This window comes from Ceratotherium simum, chromosome 3 (genome assembly GCF_057802395.1).
Source record: "Ceratotherium simum simum isolate JZ-2026a chromosome 3, ASM5780239v1, whole genome shotgun sequence".
Taxonomy (NCBI): domain Eukaryota; kingdom Metazoa; phylum Chordata; class Mammalia; order Perissodactyla; family Rhinocerotidae; genus Ceratotherium; species Ceratotherium simum.
Window position 1 is genome coordinate 93,568,860 of NC_141902.1, and position 16,615 is coordinate 93,585,474.

General features: G+C 59.3%; 1 protein-coding gene across 3 annotated transcripts; it reads right to left on the reverse strand.

Moving 5' to 3' along the window:
• Positions 1-877: 877 nt before the first annotated feature.
• Positions 878-12,887, reverse strand: FURIN (furin, paired basic amino acid cleaving enzyme). 3 transcript variants are annotated; one of them, XM_087428975.1, is made up of 16 exons: positions 12,686-12,887; positions 8,438-8,777; positions 7,934-8,032; positions 7,726-7,821; positions 7,279-7,407; positions 7,092-7,168; positions 6,689-6,777; positions 5,990-6,162; positions 5,342-5,554; positions 4,775-4,875; positions 4,572-4,675; positions 4,364-4,481; positions 4,072-4,251; positions 3,526-3,650; positions 3,301-3,411; positions 878-3,032 (listed from the first exon to the last, which is right to left on the reverse strand). In XM_087428975.1, exons 2-16 carry the CDS (start codon positions 8,612-8,614, stop codon positions 2,443-2,445), a joined length of 2,382 nt encoding a protein of 793 aa, XP_087285101.1. In that variant the 5' UTR covers positions 8,615-8,777; positions 12,686-12,887; the 3' UTR covers positions 878-2,442. The 3 variants fall into 3 exon arrangements, with proteins under 3 accessions (XP_087285101.1, XP_087285102.1, XP_087285103.1); XM_087428976.1 differs by lacking the exon at positions 12,686-12,887 and adding an exon at positions 12,051-12,564; XM_087428977.1 differs by lacking the exon at positions 12,686-12,887 and adding an exon at positions 10,676-11,580.
• Positions 12,888-16,615: the final 3,728 nt, after the last annotated feature.

Below are 16,615 nucleotides of genomic sequence, written 5' to 3' on the forward strand. Positions count from 1 at the left end.
GGAAGAATGGCCGTGCCGAGCGGCCTGCGCCCGGCGGTCCCCAGGGCTCGGGCAGCGCCCAGGAACGCGGGGAGGCCGCGCAAGGGTGCAGCGGGGGCCTAGGCAGGGTGAGGCCGCAGGCGGGCTTCGGGCGGGGGGAGCCTGGGGATCTGGAGGCTGCGGGCAAGCGGGCAGTCCTAGCAGCAGCCTTGGGAGGCCCCAGAAGAGGACGGGGGAAGCCTCGTCCAAGCCCCCCCACACCACCAGATTCCCACAGGACAGCTCAGGCGCCAGTCTCCATTTGAATAAAATTTCCAAGTAAATATCCCAAGGAGAGGCCTGCTTCTTGGGCATAGGTCCTGGTGGAACCGTCACCACTCTCCTACCCCCAGGAGGGGGCTTCCTGTCCCAAGGGAAACCTGGGGCAGGTGAGGGGCAGAGGCAGGGGCTGGGGAGTGGAGAGGTGTGTAGTTGCCTCCAGGGAGACTCAGGCTCTCCCCTGTAGAAGCCCTCTTGGTTCAGTCAGGCCCCACTGTAGGCCTCAGCCCCACAGCAGGTGGCTGGGCTGCTTCAGCCAAGGGAGACCCTGAGCAACCAGGACACAGGCCATTCCTCTCCACCCTGCTGAAGACTAGGCCTGTGGTGGTGGATGTGCTCAGCTTGTCCCATGCCCTGGGGCTTGTCTCCAGCTGCTGTCTCCTTCCACTCCGTGCTGCTCCCTGAAGGAGGCCCTAGAACCACTCAGGAGACGCACTTTGGTGTCCTGCCTTGGGCCCACCGAGAGGCAGGCAGGACAGCCCATGGGCACCTAACTCACCCCCAGTCCCCACCCCACCCCCATCCTGGGTGTAGTCCCAGGGTCCTAGGAAGAACAATTATCACCACACTGGAGACCAGACCTGGTTTGCATAGTCTGCACGTTTAATCACTTTAAAATCTCTAACATTATCTCGTGTCCATTAAATAGAACCAACAATGCTGGGCCTGTTTAAATTACAAGGAAAAAAAATCACTGTGCACCAACCCAGTATCTTACAAAACCAGCTGGGCTGGCCACAAGGTGGGGGGATGGGAGAGGAGGGGGCACCCCGGGCAGGTGGCTGGGTGCCAGGAGGGGCTGGGGAAAGAAAAGGGGGCTCCCAACTGGGAGGGGACTGATTGTCCTAAAGGGAGGGGTGCAAAAGGCACATCAGAAGAGGGCGACTTGGGGGGCAGGACAGGTCAGTGCTCTCTCCATCAGGGCACAGTGTTGGAGGGGGCTCGGGGCCACTGCCTGCCCACCCCTGGCACTTGGAGAACCAGTGACCATGAGCCCCTGGCACGATGAGCCCCATGTGAAACATGACAGCCTGCCCCTCCCACCATGACCCCCCTTTCCTAGGCCTGGCCTGCCTGCCTCTTCAGGACTTGGGGCTCAGCTACTCCTTACTCCTCAGCAACATGCTGCAGCCCCCCACACCTCAGGGCCAGGGCAGCTGGGGGAACAGCAGGATGAACAGTGGGTGTGGGAAGGTGGGTGGTCCAGCTGCTACCCCCATTAAAAATACCAAACAAAACAAAACAAAACAAAACATCAGCATCTAAAGTGAAATAATCACAAAGTGAAAATATATCCTCAAACAGCCCCTGAGATCCCCACAGGGGAAAGCAGCATCGGGTGGGAGGCAGGAGAGGCTGGCTGGGCCACCGTCCCTCCCCACCACCCACCCAGGGGCTCCGGGACTGTCAGTGCCAACAGCCGAGGCAGCCCCGGGCTCAGAAAACAGGGACTTGGGCCCTGGCAGGAGGGGAGGGTGCCAGAGAGGGGAGGGGGTCAGGGTGCCAGCACAGGGCTGAGCCCGGCCCAGCCTCGCTCAGCAGGCAGCCAGCTGTGGTGGAGGTGGGCAAAGGGACAGACACACACGTGTGCATACATGTGTACCCTGGAAGCACCTGCCTTGCCTTGGTCCCTTCCTTCAATCACCGCTTCTGCCCGAGGCTCACCAGAGGTGGGGGACAGGGTCAGGGATGCAAAAGCCCTTGGAGAGGTGGCTTCCTCCTTCAAATACCCCCTAGGCCAGCCTCCCTGCTGCCTGGATGGGGACCATTATTGCTTCAGAGGGACAGGGAAGGGGAAGAGCTGCAGCCCAGGGCAGGAATCCAGAAAGAGAAGGGCTGCCCCTCTTTACTCTGCAGGGAGCTCTGGCTGGGGCCTGGCCCTTGGAAAGCTGCCCTCAAGGTTTCACTCCTTTCTCCACACACGAGGGTGCTGGGGGTGGGACGTCACCCTCCCCTGCCCCTCATCTGGTCCTGGGGCCCCACCTCAGGCAGTCAGGTGGCCCAAGGGTAGGGTGGGAGGCCGTCTCTGCCCCTCTTGCCTCCCAGCTGGGGTCCAAACCCAGTCCCAAGATAAAAAAATACTTTGGTGACGTAAAAAGTGCCCAAGGAAGGGACGGGCTTGAAGGGGCGGGCAGCAGGCGCTTGTCAGAGGGCGCTCTGATCTTTGATAAAGGCGGTCCTCTCGCCCCGGCCCTCGTCCTCTTCTGAGTCGGACGGGCACTCCTCCTGCCAGGCCTCGGGGGGCAGTCCCTTGTAGGAGATGAGGCCCCGGTCCATGGTGTACACCTTCACCCCCCGGAAGCTGAAGCCAGAGCGCAGCTGCAGGACCAGGAAGACAGTGACGAAGACCAGCACAATGAAGGCGCAGCTGAGCCCGGCCACCACCTCGGGCAGGTGTGAGGGCAGCAGCCCTGCCCGCAGGTGTGGCTCTGCCTCCACCTCTGGGGGCTGCCGGGGTGGCTGCTGCTGCGGGGACTCGCGGCTGCTCTGGCTCTGCCGGGAGCACGTCTGCTCCACAGGGTCCAGGGAGGCGTGGCTGGGGCAGCTGAGGCAGTCTGTGGGGGCCGGCCCCTGGCATGTGGCACACGAGGCGTGGCAGGGGGCGCAGACGCTGGCCTGGATGGTCTCCACGTCATTCTCGGTGCTATAGTGTGTATTGAGGACTTGGGGAGCGAAGCCTGGTGGGCAGTGCTGGACACAGCTCTTCTGGTGCAGGGAGAAGCCTTCCTCGCACACTGCCGGCATAGGAGAGAAGGCGGGTGTCAGCAAAGCCGCCCACGGCCACGGGCCGTGTGAGCCCCAGGAGAGGGGCAGCCCTGTGGACCTGCAGCTCCAAGCACGGTCATCACAGTCCCCAGGAGCTCCCAGCCCCAGAACTGTGATCATCCCAAGGACTCCAGGGTCTCTTCAGACCCCTTTTTCTCCTAGAGCTGGGTTTCTGGACAGCCCTCTCTGTCCACTCCCATCTCAGGCCCCCACACCCCAACAGCACCCACTACTGACCCACACAGGCCTGGCTGGACGTGAGGGTCTTGCAGCCGCTGCTCTCAGGAGGCATGGGCAGTCCCTCGGGGGCCGTGCCATACAGCACGAGGGTGAACTTGGTCAGTGTCCCTATTCCGGGGTGGGGGAGGAGGCAAGAGTTAGAGGGCAGTGGGACCCCTCCTGGCATCCCAGACCCCTCCAGCTCTCCTCCTCGTTCCCTCCAGCCCTTGAGCGCCCCAATACCATAGTTGTTGGCTTCGCTGGTGTTTTCAATCTCCAAGACCCACTCGCCAGAGGGGTCCTCATCCCAGGAATGGGTCGTCATGAAGGCCCAGTCATTAAACCCATCTGCAGAGTAGTCATGTGGCCTGAGAGAGGAGGGTACACACAGCCATCTGAGGCCTCTGGGGGACCCTAGGACCCAAGTTGTGGCACCAAGCCCACAACACATGGACAACACACCTTCCCCCAGTGCAGCACCAACCCCACAGGGCTAGAAATGCTTATTGGCTCTGTTTCCCAGTAGACCAAATGTTGTCAACCAGAAGATTCTAGAAATGTACAAGGGTGCTACACATGGGAAGGCACACAGATGTGGCATTTAATGGGCAGAATCAGGGATTCCTGCAATATGGAACAGTCCCATAGGCAAAACCATCTCTCCCAAAATGCCAACAGCGCCCCCCTCATCGAGAAGTATTTGGTGACCATTTGGGCCATGAGAGTGAATGAGTGAATGCATGTGGGTGGGAGGGAGAGGACGAGCTGGACAGGGGACAGGGCAAGCACCTGGCAGCCAGCAGGGTGGAGCGGGTGCCCATGGGGCTGACCAGGTGGATGGCCAGGTCGCCGCGGCGATTGTAGGACAGGGTGAGCCGCGCCTGAGCATGCTCCAGCCGTGTGATATGGCTGGGCTCCCCCAGGCAGGCGGTCACAGTCTTCCGCACCTCTAGCCGCTTCCCGATGTCCCTGTGCAGACAGCACCATGATGGTCCGTCAGCCTGGCCCACAGGGACCAGCAGGCACCCCTTGCGACCCTCAGGTTCCACTTGCCCCCTCCCAGCCAGGGTCCAGCCCTCACTTGGGTTCAGTGAGGATGTCGATGATGCACTTCCGCTGGGGGGCCACCGTTGTCCAGTTCTGGGCCAGGGCCACCATGGCACCTGCGTCCAACAACCCATAGCCATATGAATGGCTCACTGTGGGGCAGGGAAGGCGGGGTCAGCTGGGATGCACAGAGTGCCTCCCACCAACCGCTAGTCCAGCCCACTGGACCACCCTGTCTTCACCTTTCCGGCCCACACCATTAGTGGCCCAATCGTTAGCGTTGAGGTGGGCTGGCTTTGAGGTCTGAACCACCAGGTGCTGCATGTCCCGCCAGGTGAGGTTCTTACTGCAAAGGAGGGAGAGGCTGGGGGCTCAGTCTCTTTGGAGAGACATTGGAGACCAAGGGTGGCCCTGCAGAGGGCGCGGGTGGGGACCCACCACTTACTTGGCCTCCAGGGTGAGAGCAATGATGCCGGCTGCCAGAGGGGCAGAGGCTGAGGTGCCCGTGTGAGACTCTGTACACTTCTGCCGCAAATCAGTGGTCACCTACCAGGAGAACAATGGTGTTGGACCTGTGATGGGTGGAGGGGACCAGAGAGGCCACCTGCCTGGCCACCCTCTGCCTACAGGCCCTGAATACCACAGATGGTGTGGTGAGCCAGGGCCAAGACACCTCAGTCCCAGGGACTTACTTGCTAACTTGCTGTGGATAGGCCAACGCCTGGCCCTTTCCAGGCCTGTTTCCCAAGGAACAAGGGGGTTGAACTAGAGGTTGGAGATCATTAAGAATAATGCTTGTTTTTGGGGAGAGCTTATATTTCTCAGGGGCTTCACAGAGGGCTCCATGGCCCCCAGGAGTCTGAGAGCCCTCAGCTCCCATTCCATGATGCCTGCACCACTATCACCCAGCGATGTGTGGGTGGGAGGCAGACGGGGTCAGAAAGCAGGCAGAGCCAGCCACCAGCCCATTTCCCCACCCCCCACCCTAGTCCCTGCCCGGGGCAGGACTCACAATCTGCTTCTCGTTTTGGTTGCCGCTGCTATAGGTCGTGGCCAGTGTGGATGAGCAGGCCTCGCTGTACCAGGGCACATTGCCAAGCTGCGTGGCACTGCTGATGGACAGCGTGTAGATGCTGTTGGTGTAGCCGTCGCAATTGCAGCTGTCGTGCTCCCGGCCCCCGTTCCCTGAGGCCCAGACGAAGATGGAGCCTAGCCCCCCACGGCCCTGTGAACAGAGTAGGGGCTGAGGTCACTCGAGAACAGGACTTGGGGGAGGCCTGGCAGGAAGATGCTGCCGGAGCCTCGTTCTTGGGGGACCCTCTACCCACCCCCGGGTTCCCCTGTGAGATCCCTGCTGGATCAGGTATATACACAAATATGTCTATGCCCAAAAAAACAGACCTGAACCACCACCAAAATGCTCAGAGTGGTGATCCCAGGGGTGGAATTATGGGTGATTTTTATTTACTTTTCTCTTTTTCTGTCCTTCTGGTCCCTTAACATATTATTAACAGGCTTTGCGTAAAATTAAAATTAAACACAAGAATAAAGAAACAGGAGCAGAAAAATACAAGGAAGAAAGCCATGGAAAAGACAGCACCCAGCTTGCCCCCAGAGGCAGGGCCTGGTTTCCAGGGCTGGGCTAGGACCCCCACCTCACCTGGCTAACCCCTCGCAAGAAGGCCTCCTCGGCGAGGCGGGCTGGCCCATCCACAGTCTTGCCGTCGTCTTCGGGGCCCCAGCTGGCGCTGTAGATGTGGATGTGGTTGGGGTTCAGGCCCAGCGAGCGTGCCTCCACTGCATCTGTCACTTCGCCATCTAGCATGCGCACCCCTGGCCACACAGGGGAGCAAGGAGAGGGATGCTGCATGGGTCCAGCTGCCAGGGGCATCCCCTAGAGCACACCCAGCCCTGCACCCAGAGGATGGGCAGGGGAAGGTAGAGGCTGGTACTGAGAAACCCTGGGCCCGTAAATGGCCTGCCTCTGCCTTTCAAAGACAAGATCCAGGGAGGAGAAAAGAGGAAAACACCCCTGCCCTCAACCACACATTCTGGACTAGAATGAGGCTCTGGGTTCCCAAGGGAGTGAGGTGATCAGGCCTGCCATGTAAGGACTCAGAATGAGTGGTGAGGATTTGGGGAAACTCTTGCTAAGAAACACTCACCCCACTCCACAGCATAGGCCCACCAGCACTGGTGGTTCAGCATTTGAGTTGCTAAGAACTCTCTAAGGAATAGCCACGTGGTCAAAATGATCCACAGTGGGAAAGTGACAGACACTGGCTGGACGGAAAGTGGGTGCAGAAAAATGCCACCCCAAGGATCTCCCAAGGACAGGGTGGCCAAGACCCACACCTACCTCCAATACGGGCATTGTAGGCCACGCCTACGCCACAGACGCCATTGTTGGCCACCGCAGCCACCTCGCCTGCACACCGTGTGCCATGCCTGCCAGGGCCAAAAGCATAGCATTACTGGTGGACAGAGCATGGCAGGTGCAGCCTGAGGAGCAGGAAGGGTCTGTGTGCCTCTCGACCCAGGACCATTGTCCCACCTGTGTGCACAGTCCCCTCCACACATTCCACTTGGCCTATGGCCATCTCCGCTCTGACCAAACTCTCCCTTGGAGCTCCAGCTGGACCAGGACTTGGGAAAAGACTTCGGCCTCTCGGGCAGGACATGTCTCAACCCAGTCTCAGCCCTGCTTCCTCAGTGGAAAAGACAAGGAGGGAGGCAGAGGCCGGGGACCTGCTGTTTCTTACCTGTTGTCATTCATCTGTGTGTACCGAGGCTGGGGGTCAGGGTCCTGGTCATTGACATCGAAGCTGGCCCCAGGATCCTGGAAAGGACATGGCCATCATCAGGAGCAGCCTGACTACACTGGCACAACAGGACTGCCCCTAGACATCCCTTACCAGGGATGGCTGCCTCCCTCTCCCACCTCCTCACATAATTGCCTGCCAAGTCTGGGTGGTTCTTCTCGATGCCATCATCCAGAATGGAGACCACAATACCGTGTCCCGTGTAGCCCTGGGCCCAAGCATCCTTCACGTTCAGGTCCCGCTGGGTGACGCCAGACTGCAGAGACACCCACCCCCATTGCCCCAGCACTTACAAGATGTGGTTGGCTGCGTGAGGTTAGGGGTACCTCAAAGAATGCCTTCACCACCCCAAAACCTCCTTTCTCCACCCAGCTCTGCTCCTGAAATGCCACCATTGGTTGTCTGGGCTCCCTGGGAGGGAAATCCCCAGGCCTCACAGGATGGGCTAGGGAGATACTGCTCAGCATACAGAAAGAGGAAGAATGAGAGGAGGCCTCAAAGTCAGCCTCATCCACCCACGGGAGGGATGGGTGCAGCTGGGGAGGAGGAGCTGGGATCCAAGGAGGCAACGTACCAGGTACCACTGCTGGGGAAACTTGGGGTCCGTGGGCTCCTGGTACACGTCCCGTTTGGTCCGTTGCTTTGCCACCTGCTGCTCCAGCCACTGTACCTGTGAGGGAGTGAGGGAGAGACGGTGTGGGCGGAGGAGAGAGAGGAAGAGACAGGCGCTCCTGAGAGCAGGAAGGGAAGAGTGGCAGTAGGAGGGGCTGGGCTGCACTCACTTGAGGCTCCCTCTGCAGCCGGCTGTGCCGCAGGCGGTGAGGTGACAGGGACCGCTTTGTCACTGCTCGATGCCAGAAGTGGTAATAGTCGCCGAAGATCTGTAACAGAGCAGGGAGACTGAGCTGGGCTTTCCATCTGTCAGTCCGCAGGGAGGCGGGGGATGGGGGTGGACAACCGGCTGCAAGGGGAGGCACACAACGGCCGGGGGTGGAGGTGCATCTGCTCCCTGCCCAGGACCCAGTAAGAAGGTGCAGGGGATCAAGGGGGACTCACCCCCCTGCCCTGGTATATGCTGGTCCTCTGACTGACCTATGCTAGAGGCCCAAGGGCAGGACAAGCCACTGCTCCCATCCCCCTGGCCACCCAGAACATGCCTACTACCCAGATGCCCCTGAGAAAACCAGCCCCACAGTGCCTGCTCCCAGTGCCGGAACCCTTGCCCACCCTGGCCCCACGCCCTGGCAATGTCCTATGCTTAGGCAAGAGGCAGTGAGAACACCTACCTGTCCCAGGTTGAGGAAGCCATGCTTGCGTGCCACGCTGTCAGCCACGGCTGGACCTCCAGGAATCTGCACGGCCCAGGTGTTGGTGAAGACTTTCTGACCACGGGCATCGGCTGCCAGCAGGACCAAGGCTACTGCTGCTGCTACCACCCATAGCAACCAGGGCCTCAGCTCCATGGGGGGCACAGGTGGCCGGGACCCCAGAGCCCCCGTCTCCTTGGCCTGGTCACAGGGCCCCGGCTCCCGCGTGCCTGCTCACTGCCTGTGGCCCGGGGCTGACTGGTGGGGGCATGGGGCCGAGAGAGGTAAGGCTGTGGGGGGAGGATGAGGGCTGCTGGCTCTGAGAGGAACAAGAGAGGAAAAGGGAAAGTCAGTCCCTCCCCAGCCATGTGCTGAAGCTGCCTTCCCACCCAACTGGTCAAGCCAGGCCTGAAGGGGCTCTGGGGGAGACAGGTGAAAATCCAGCCCCAAGGTCAGCTGGATAGATGGACAGATGGACCCCCCCCACACACACACACACACAGCTCCCAAGCCTCTCTCCACACAAGAAGACGGAAGTAGGATGAAGAGTATGAAGGCTTGAGTCACTCAAAATTAGAAACAACAACTGAATACACTCTCACCAGAATCCAAGTAAAAAAGATGGAGTATAAAGCAGTATGCACACACGACCCTCTTTTGTTTTTAAAAAACTATTTATACATGTATATTTATACATAACCACAAAACAAAATCTGGAAGGACACACGCTACAACGTTAACAATGGTTCTCTCAAGATGGTGAGAATTAAAAGTAATTATTTTCTTCTTTGTGTCACTGTATATTTTCCAAAGTACCTAGGTATATTTTATAAAGGAATAAAATGTTGGCTTTTTAACGTTTCTTTTTTATTTTTTTGTGAGGAATACCAGCCCTAAGCTAATATCTGCCAATCCTCCTCTCTTTGCTGAGGAATACTGGCACTGGGCTAATATCCATGCCCATCTTCCTCCACTTTATATGGGATGCCTGCCACAGCATGGCCTGACAAGCGGTGCGTCGGTGTGCGCCCGGGATCTTAACAGGCGAACCCCGGGCCACCGCAGTGGAGCGCGCACTTAACCACTTGTGCCACCGGGCTGGCCCCTTTAATGTTTCTTAATAGGTGGCATCTACACAGCTCACTAGGGTTTCTTGGTTCAGCAAAGCAGACCTAGCCACAGGGATTTATTTGCAAAGACCCACAGCCCCTGGGAAGAAAGGGTACGTGACCCCAGGTGGGACAGGGGCTTTGGGGGCCAAGCACGGGGGAGCGCAGTGGCTTCACCTCCCTTTATGGCCCAGACTGGTGGCCATCAGCAAATTCAGGGGCCAGGCTCTTGTTATGCTGTTTCCTGGGGAACACTGGGGCCACCCAGCCCTGCCTGGGCACCCCCAACAGCCCCCTTGCTCACTCCACGCCCACCAGCCTTGCGTAACCCGAGCCTGGGCAGCCAGGGCAAACACCAGCTGCTGAGCCAGGAGCGCCAAGGTGAGGCTGAATCAATAGTCCTCGTGTTGTTTTTCCTCCTTCAGCAAACAGACAGCGGGACCTCTCTGCCCAGGGCCACATAACTGTCCCCACATAGGGCCCCTGATGAGGCAGAAGCCAAGCCCCTGTGGTGGAGAGAAGCTGGGGGAGGTCCCAGTGGGGACCTCTAGTGCCAAGCTTGTTGGGCAGAGCACCTGCCCACAGGACCCTGGATGCCCCACCACTCACAGGGGCCAGCCCCAAAGGAAGCCACTCTACCAGACGGCAAAATGAAGCTCCCCAGCTCACCCAGGCCCTGGGGAGCTGGGCGGGCAGGCTCACCCCTGGGAACCCTCGCTTCTCCCAGGACTGCTATCAGCCACAACCAGTCTCCCTGGCTGCTCCTGCTACAGTCCCACCCTGCAGGATAGGGGCACTCAACACACAATTCCTGTAGTATTTTCAGTTTACACCAAAATAACCTGACAGCTGATGGCAAGAGGCATCCACAACGCAGCTCTCCTCACCCCAACGGGCAGAGTCCACAGGACTCCCAAACAGGCCTGGAAGCCACAGCCCCATGATGCCTCCAGCACCCAAGTTTCAGAAAGCCGGTCTGAGCAATGGCCGGGCAGCCAGATATCTGGCCCTAAGGGATGAAGGGACCCCTAAGCCCCTTATTAAACAGAGGATGTGGGGCCCTCTGGGCAGGGCCAGTTAGGAACAAGGCCTCTTCTCCCCTTCTTACCACCACAACAGCTGCCTCTTGGGTCCAGATGTCAAGCAAAGCCACTCCTGCTGGAGCCCTCAAATCAACATTGGGTTCATCCGGGTCTAGCCCAGGTTCCCGGCACACAGAGGATCGAGCTGCAGCTGCTTGGTGTTAAAGTGATTAACCAACTACTTAATTACCTCGCAGCACCCGGCAAGAAAGCAGGCTTCAGGCAGAGGCCTCCTCCCTCTGCCCAGCATCCCCAACCATGGTGAGCAGTGTCTATGGCTTCCACAACGCCCTGAAGCCCCCCAGACAGCCCTGCCTCAGGATCCTGGAGGGAGGGAGGATCCCCGTCCCAAAAAGAGCAGGCGCTGAGAACAAGGAATGAATGGGCTTCCTACCCCCATCCCAGACTCTGACTCATCCTCTGAGTCCCAGTTCGGCTTAAACCCAGAGGCTTGCTGTATCTCTAGCCTCCAGTGATGCCCTCTCACATAAGACTCAGCACCAGCTGTGGCCAGAGAGAGAACCGTGGGTGCTCTTCCTGGCTGCGTTCTCGGTCAAAGCCCTTTCCTCCAGCCTCAGGAACCTCCCGACACAGAGAGCCACTCCAAGGCACCCAAACTGAACCTACCCCCGGGTCCGGCTGCTGCTTCCCAGGCACTGGGGGTCTGGCGGGGACGGGGCTGCTCAGGAAACCCGGTCGGTCTCTCTCTCCAGCAGAGAGACACCAAGCCAGGTCCTGTTCCAGGCACTGAAAGTCTCCCCTGAAATTCTGCCTTCCAATCCCTGCTCAACTACTCATCTGCTGTGTGATCTTAGATAAGTCACTTCCTCTCTCTGGACCTCAGTTGCCCTGGTGGTAAAAACTGCTAGACCAAGGCCGGCCCCATGGCCTAGCGGTTAAGTGCGTGCGCTCCGCTACTGGCGGCCCGGGTTCGGATCCTGGGCGCGCACCGACGCACCGCTTCTCTGGCCATGCTGAAGCTGCGTCCCACATACAGCAACTAGAAGGATGTGCAGCTATGACAGACAACTATCTACTGGGGCTTTGGGGGAAAAAAATAAAATAAAATTTTAAAAAATGTTTAAAACAACAAAACAAAACTGCTAGACCAGAGGTTTTCAAACTTTCTTTTAAAGCCACAGAATCCTTGTTAAAAAAATCAAATCTTAGACAGAATCCCAATATAGGAAATAGTAAAACATGGGCCGCCCTGGTTGAGACAGGTCAGGCTTGACTACTCTCCTATCTTGTGTCCACACCTGTCCAACCCTTCCGAGGCCACAGCACCTGGGTTCCCCTGGCACTTCCCAAGTCAGAGAGAGAATTCCAACACCCTCAGGAGGATGAGGGTCTGCACCCCCAGGGGCAAGGGGAAGGGATGGCGGGAAAGCAGGTACTGACCTGACAAGTGACTGCTGTCAGACCTGTCTGGCAAGCAGGCTGCCCCTCAGGGCAGCCAGCCCACGGGGGCAGCAGGGACCTCGCACGGCCTCCACGGGAGGCAGCCCCGCAGAGCCCGCACCTGAGTCTCGGGTCGCCCAGGTGTGCGGGCGGGGACCCGGCCGGGAACGATGCCTCCGCCCCGCGCACCCGCTCCTCCTTCCCCGGCGGAGCGCGGGGTGGGCGAGCCGGCGGCGGTCCCCGAAGGACGGCGGGGAGGCGGGAGCGCCCGAGCCTCTGGAATTCTCTCCCCATCCCGCCCCCGGCGGGGCCCGCAGGCGCTTCCTGAGGTCAGAGGGCTCGCCCCGGCTCCGAGCGGAAAAGTACCGGCCCGGGTAGGGGCCGGGGGCCGAGCGGGCCCAGCGCGCGCAGGTGGGCTCCGGGCGCCCTTCCCGCTCCCCGCGGCGGCACGCTCGAGGCCGCCCCGCAGCCAGTCTCGAGAGCCGGGAGGGCAGCCGGGCCCTGGGGCCGGGTCAGGGCGGCCCGGGCGCCGGCGCCTCGAGCCTCCCCCGCCAAGGCGCCCGGGCCGCGGAGCCCACTCCTCCGGCAGAGCGGCCCAGGCCAGCCGGCTCCCCGGCCCGCGCCCTCCCGCTTACCCTGCAGAGCCCGGGAGGGGAAACTTTTCCGGCGAGCGCCGCGGCTGCTCGGAGCCCCTCGGCCGAGCGGAGAGCCGGCGGCGGGGGCCTGGCCCGGCGGGTCCCCAGCCCAGCAGGAGCGTCACCACGCCGAGGCGGGCGGCGCGGCCTCGGCCGGGCCGCGACCAGGGAGGGCTCGGCCTCGGCCTCGGCTCCGGCTCCGGCTCCGGCTCCGGCTCCGGCTCCGCGCGGGCGGGCGGGCGGGCGGGCGGGGGCAGCGGCCGGGCCGCGGCGGCGCGGCTTGTTTACTCGGGCGGCTGTCAGCGGCTGCGGCGGCCCGGCTCCTCCCCCGCGCCGCCGCGCCCCTCCCCCTGGCGGCGCCACCTCCGCGCGCCGGCCGCCGCCGCAGCCATCACCGCCGGCCCGCGCTCGGCCCGCCCAGGCCGCCCATGCTGCCCGGGCCGCGTGCGGAGGCCTCGGAGCGCCGGGCCTGAGCGGCGGCCCTGCGGCCTTCTGGGGCGCGGCTGCCTCCGGCTCCCGGTCGGGGCAGGTAGGAAGTGGGGCCGGCGACCCCAAAGCCCTCGCGGCCGCCCGGCGCGTCCCCCAGGCCCCACTGCCCGCGCCCCCGCCCCCGGGCTCGGCTCTTGGCGCCGCGAGCTCCCCGGGCTGGCGGCCGCGGAGACCCGAACTCAGAACCCTCGGCTTGGGCTGGGAAGGCTCGAGGAGTCCCTCAGAGCTCGGCTGGATTGTGAGGGAGCTGGCCCTCTTCCCCACTCCTGAGCCGTGAGCCTGAGCACGACCCGATTCCGTGCCCTGGGAGGACTGGGGTGCCCCACCTGAGGTCGGACTTCACAGCAGCGAGGCAAACCTCCTCGTGGCCTAGTCTTCGAGGAGTCGGGATTTTATCTGCATCTGTACAGACAGGTGGATACGCAAAACAAGTGGCCCGTGACCTTTTAATTTTTTTTTTTTTTACACCAACCACCTGCCAGGCACCAGGCCAGCCACTTTACACTATCTCCTCTGTATATACATTATTTAATCCGCATAATCCTTTCAGACTGACATTATTGATCCCATTTTACAGATAAGGAAACTGAGGCACACAAAGTTTAAATAATTTGCCCAAGGTCCCACAACTAGCAGGCCTCAGAGCCTGAGAAATCTGGGGCCTTGGCAGAGCCGGAATCCAAGCTATTTGCAGTATACCAGCCGGCTCCTCTCCCTCCCTAGGTCCCTGCCCTAGAAAACGTCTGTGCCACTTGGCTGAGGCGGCCACTGCTTGAGCTGAGAAAGAAAGGAGGAGAAATGTGGCCAAGAGCTCCCCAGGCTGGGTTATTCCAAGGTCGCAGAGCCTGCTCTGGGCTCTGGGCTGGTTCCATGTGTTAACTTGTTTCTTCCTCACCACAGACCCCATGAGGCAGGTACAATACATTTTCCTTTAGGCACCTTTTATGTGTCACTACATTTTATAGAGGAGGAAACTGAGGACCAGAGAGGTTAAGTAATATTCCTAAGGTAACTTACTAGGTGACAAGTCGACAAGCAAACCTGGGTTCAAATCCCCGCAGCACAATTTTATGCTATGCCACCTTGGGCGAGTTGCTTAATTCTCAGAGCCTCAATTTAGCCCTCTGTAAAATGGAGATAATATTCAATCAACGGGATAAGGTACCATTGGGGCACCCTTACAAATGCTGCAAAAACTGGAAACTCAGGGAAGAACGTGGGGTCCTGAAAGTTGAGCTGGGAGATAAGTCCAGTTGGCCTCCTCTCAGAGTGAGAACTTACCCCACAAGTCGCTAAGACCCTGGGGTATCCCCCACCAGCACCAGCCACAGTTGGGAGAACAATGCTTCTGTAGTCAGACTGAGGCAGGAAGTGAGTCACGGTTCTTCCTCAGCCTGTGAGCAAGAGAACCTCATTGAGGGGAAATCGGGACAGGGCTGGCCCCACCTAGACTTGGAGTCCCCCAGTGCCCTTCCCACTTGTCCTCTGGCCTAGAAGAAAGGTCAACCCGGAAAGAAAGCAATACTGGCTGCCTCCAGGTGCCCCACCCATCCTGACGGCTGGCCCCAGGGGAGCTGCAATGGGTCTGAGGAGGAGGAGGGGCAAGCCCTGTCTCCAGCCACCCCGCAGAGACACTGAAACTGCCCAGTCTCTCCCCACCAGCCTGCCCCTTCGATCCTGCCTTCAGCATCAGGCAGAATTCTTTACGCTCGCTGTGTTGCTCAGACGTGTGTCACTGAGGGGCGGAGAGGGGAGGACCGAGCAAGTGAGCACCTGTCCTTGCTTTGCCTGGAGCATCTCCACCTTGGTCCCTCTCCTACTTTAGAGTTTCACATACGACTGTATTTTACAACAGTTCTGTTGCTACAAAGAATTTAGAAGCTACCCTCCTTGAGACCCTTCTGGAGAGGATTCCAGCTTGCCACAGCTGGTGGCTGCCAGCCAGCTTCTTCCTTTATCTCCCTGAACTGAGTCCTGTGGGCAGGTATTGTTCTCCTTATCGCTGCCAACAATTTATCTGAGGCCTGAGAGAGCAAAACTCCCCCTGGAGCCCAGGTCCCCTGACTTGGGCCCTTAGGAGCCCCAGGGCCTGCGGACCACAGTTTATCAGATTTACACAGCAGTTAATAGGATACGGGGCACCATGTGACAGAAGCCTGGCTGGGGGTGAGGGGAGGGTGGGGGGGGCGACCTGTGGGAGGAGCAGGGCCTGATGGGTAAGGCCTCAGGGAGGAAGAGGCTGTGAAGAGGTTCCCACCTTCCCAGCAGGGTTCCCGGGGCAAGGGGCCAGCCAGCCAAGCCTCTCTTTATCTTTGGATTTGGGGCTAATCTGGGAGGCTCCCAAGAGCAACCATAGTCCCCTGTCACCCTCACCCTGCCGCTCCCATTGTCCCCTTGGAGTGCTCTGGGGTCCCCTTCTCTCAAAACCTCTTCCCCACTCTCAGGCACCTCCAACAAAGCCTTCAGCAGCAGCACCCACACCTGGTTCTAATCAAAATGTCCATACTAGAACCATACATGCATAGAAGGGCACACAACAAAATGGGATTGGTGTTTTCTCTGAAAGGGTGGGATTTGAAAACTTTTTGTTTTCTTCTTTTTGCTTACCTGCATTTTCAGGAATATCTACAATAACTTTTACAATAAAATAATTAAACCTTTAAGCATGCAAAATTGAATAAAGCATGCCCACACTTCAGCATCTAGCTCCAGAACACCTGGAGTCTATCCTGAATATTGCTGGGCAAGTCAGGCTCCTGCTGTCCCATCCCAGGGCAGGGCCCTTCCAGTTCTGGCTGAACCACTTTGGGCATACCTCCCTTATATGACAAACAGGGCGTCTGTGGGTGGGAGGAGGAGCTGGAAGCGATTTGGTGGTGACGTATTGGTTCACGATGGGACAGGATCCCAGCATGGCCAGCCCTTCTCAGTTTCCCAGCTGTTGGGGTGGCTCTGCCGCCTCCCAGTCACTGGTCGGTTTAATGGCTCCCTTCTGTGGGCTCTGCATCTTCTGCCTGCCTTCAATGCCCAGCCAGCGCTACCCACAATTGGGCACTGAATAGGGGCTTTGGGTGCAGTCTGGTCTGGTAGACATTCATTGAGCACCTGCTGAATGCTGGGCCCTGGGGCCTCAAGCTGAGTCCCTTGAAGCTTATCCTCAGGAAGCCGGCGACCACCTCTGATAGAGTTGGAAGCAGGTACCTGAGACATGCCAGGATCTTCCTGAACCTGTGCCCTCCAGTGTAGCCTTGCAGCTCCAACATGCCGCTGCCTTTCCTTCTCCCTCTTGATCCAGAAAAGTAAAACAGTCAATTATCATGACTTCTTGTTGAGTTTTCCAGTCAATTTTGTCATCCGGAACAGGATTTCTTTGGCACTATCGACATCTTGGGCCGGATCCTTCTTTTTGTGCCTTGTAGGATGTTTAGCAACATCCCTGGT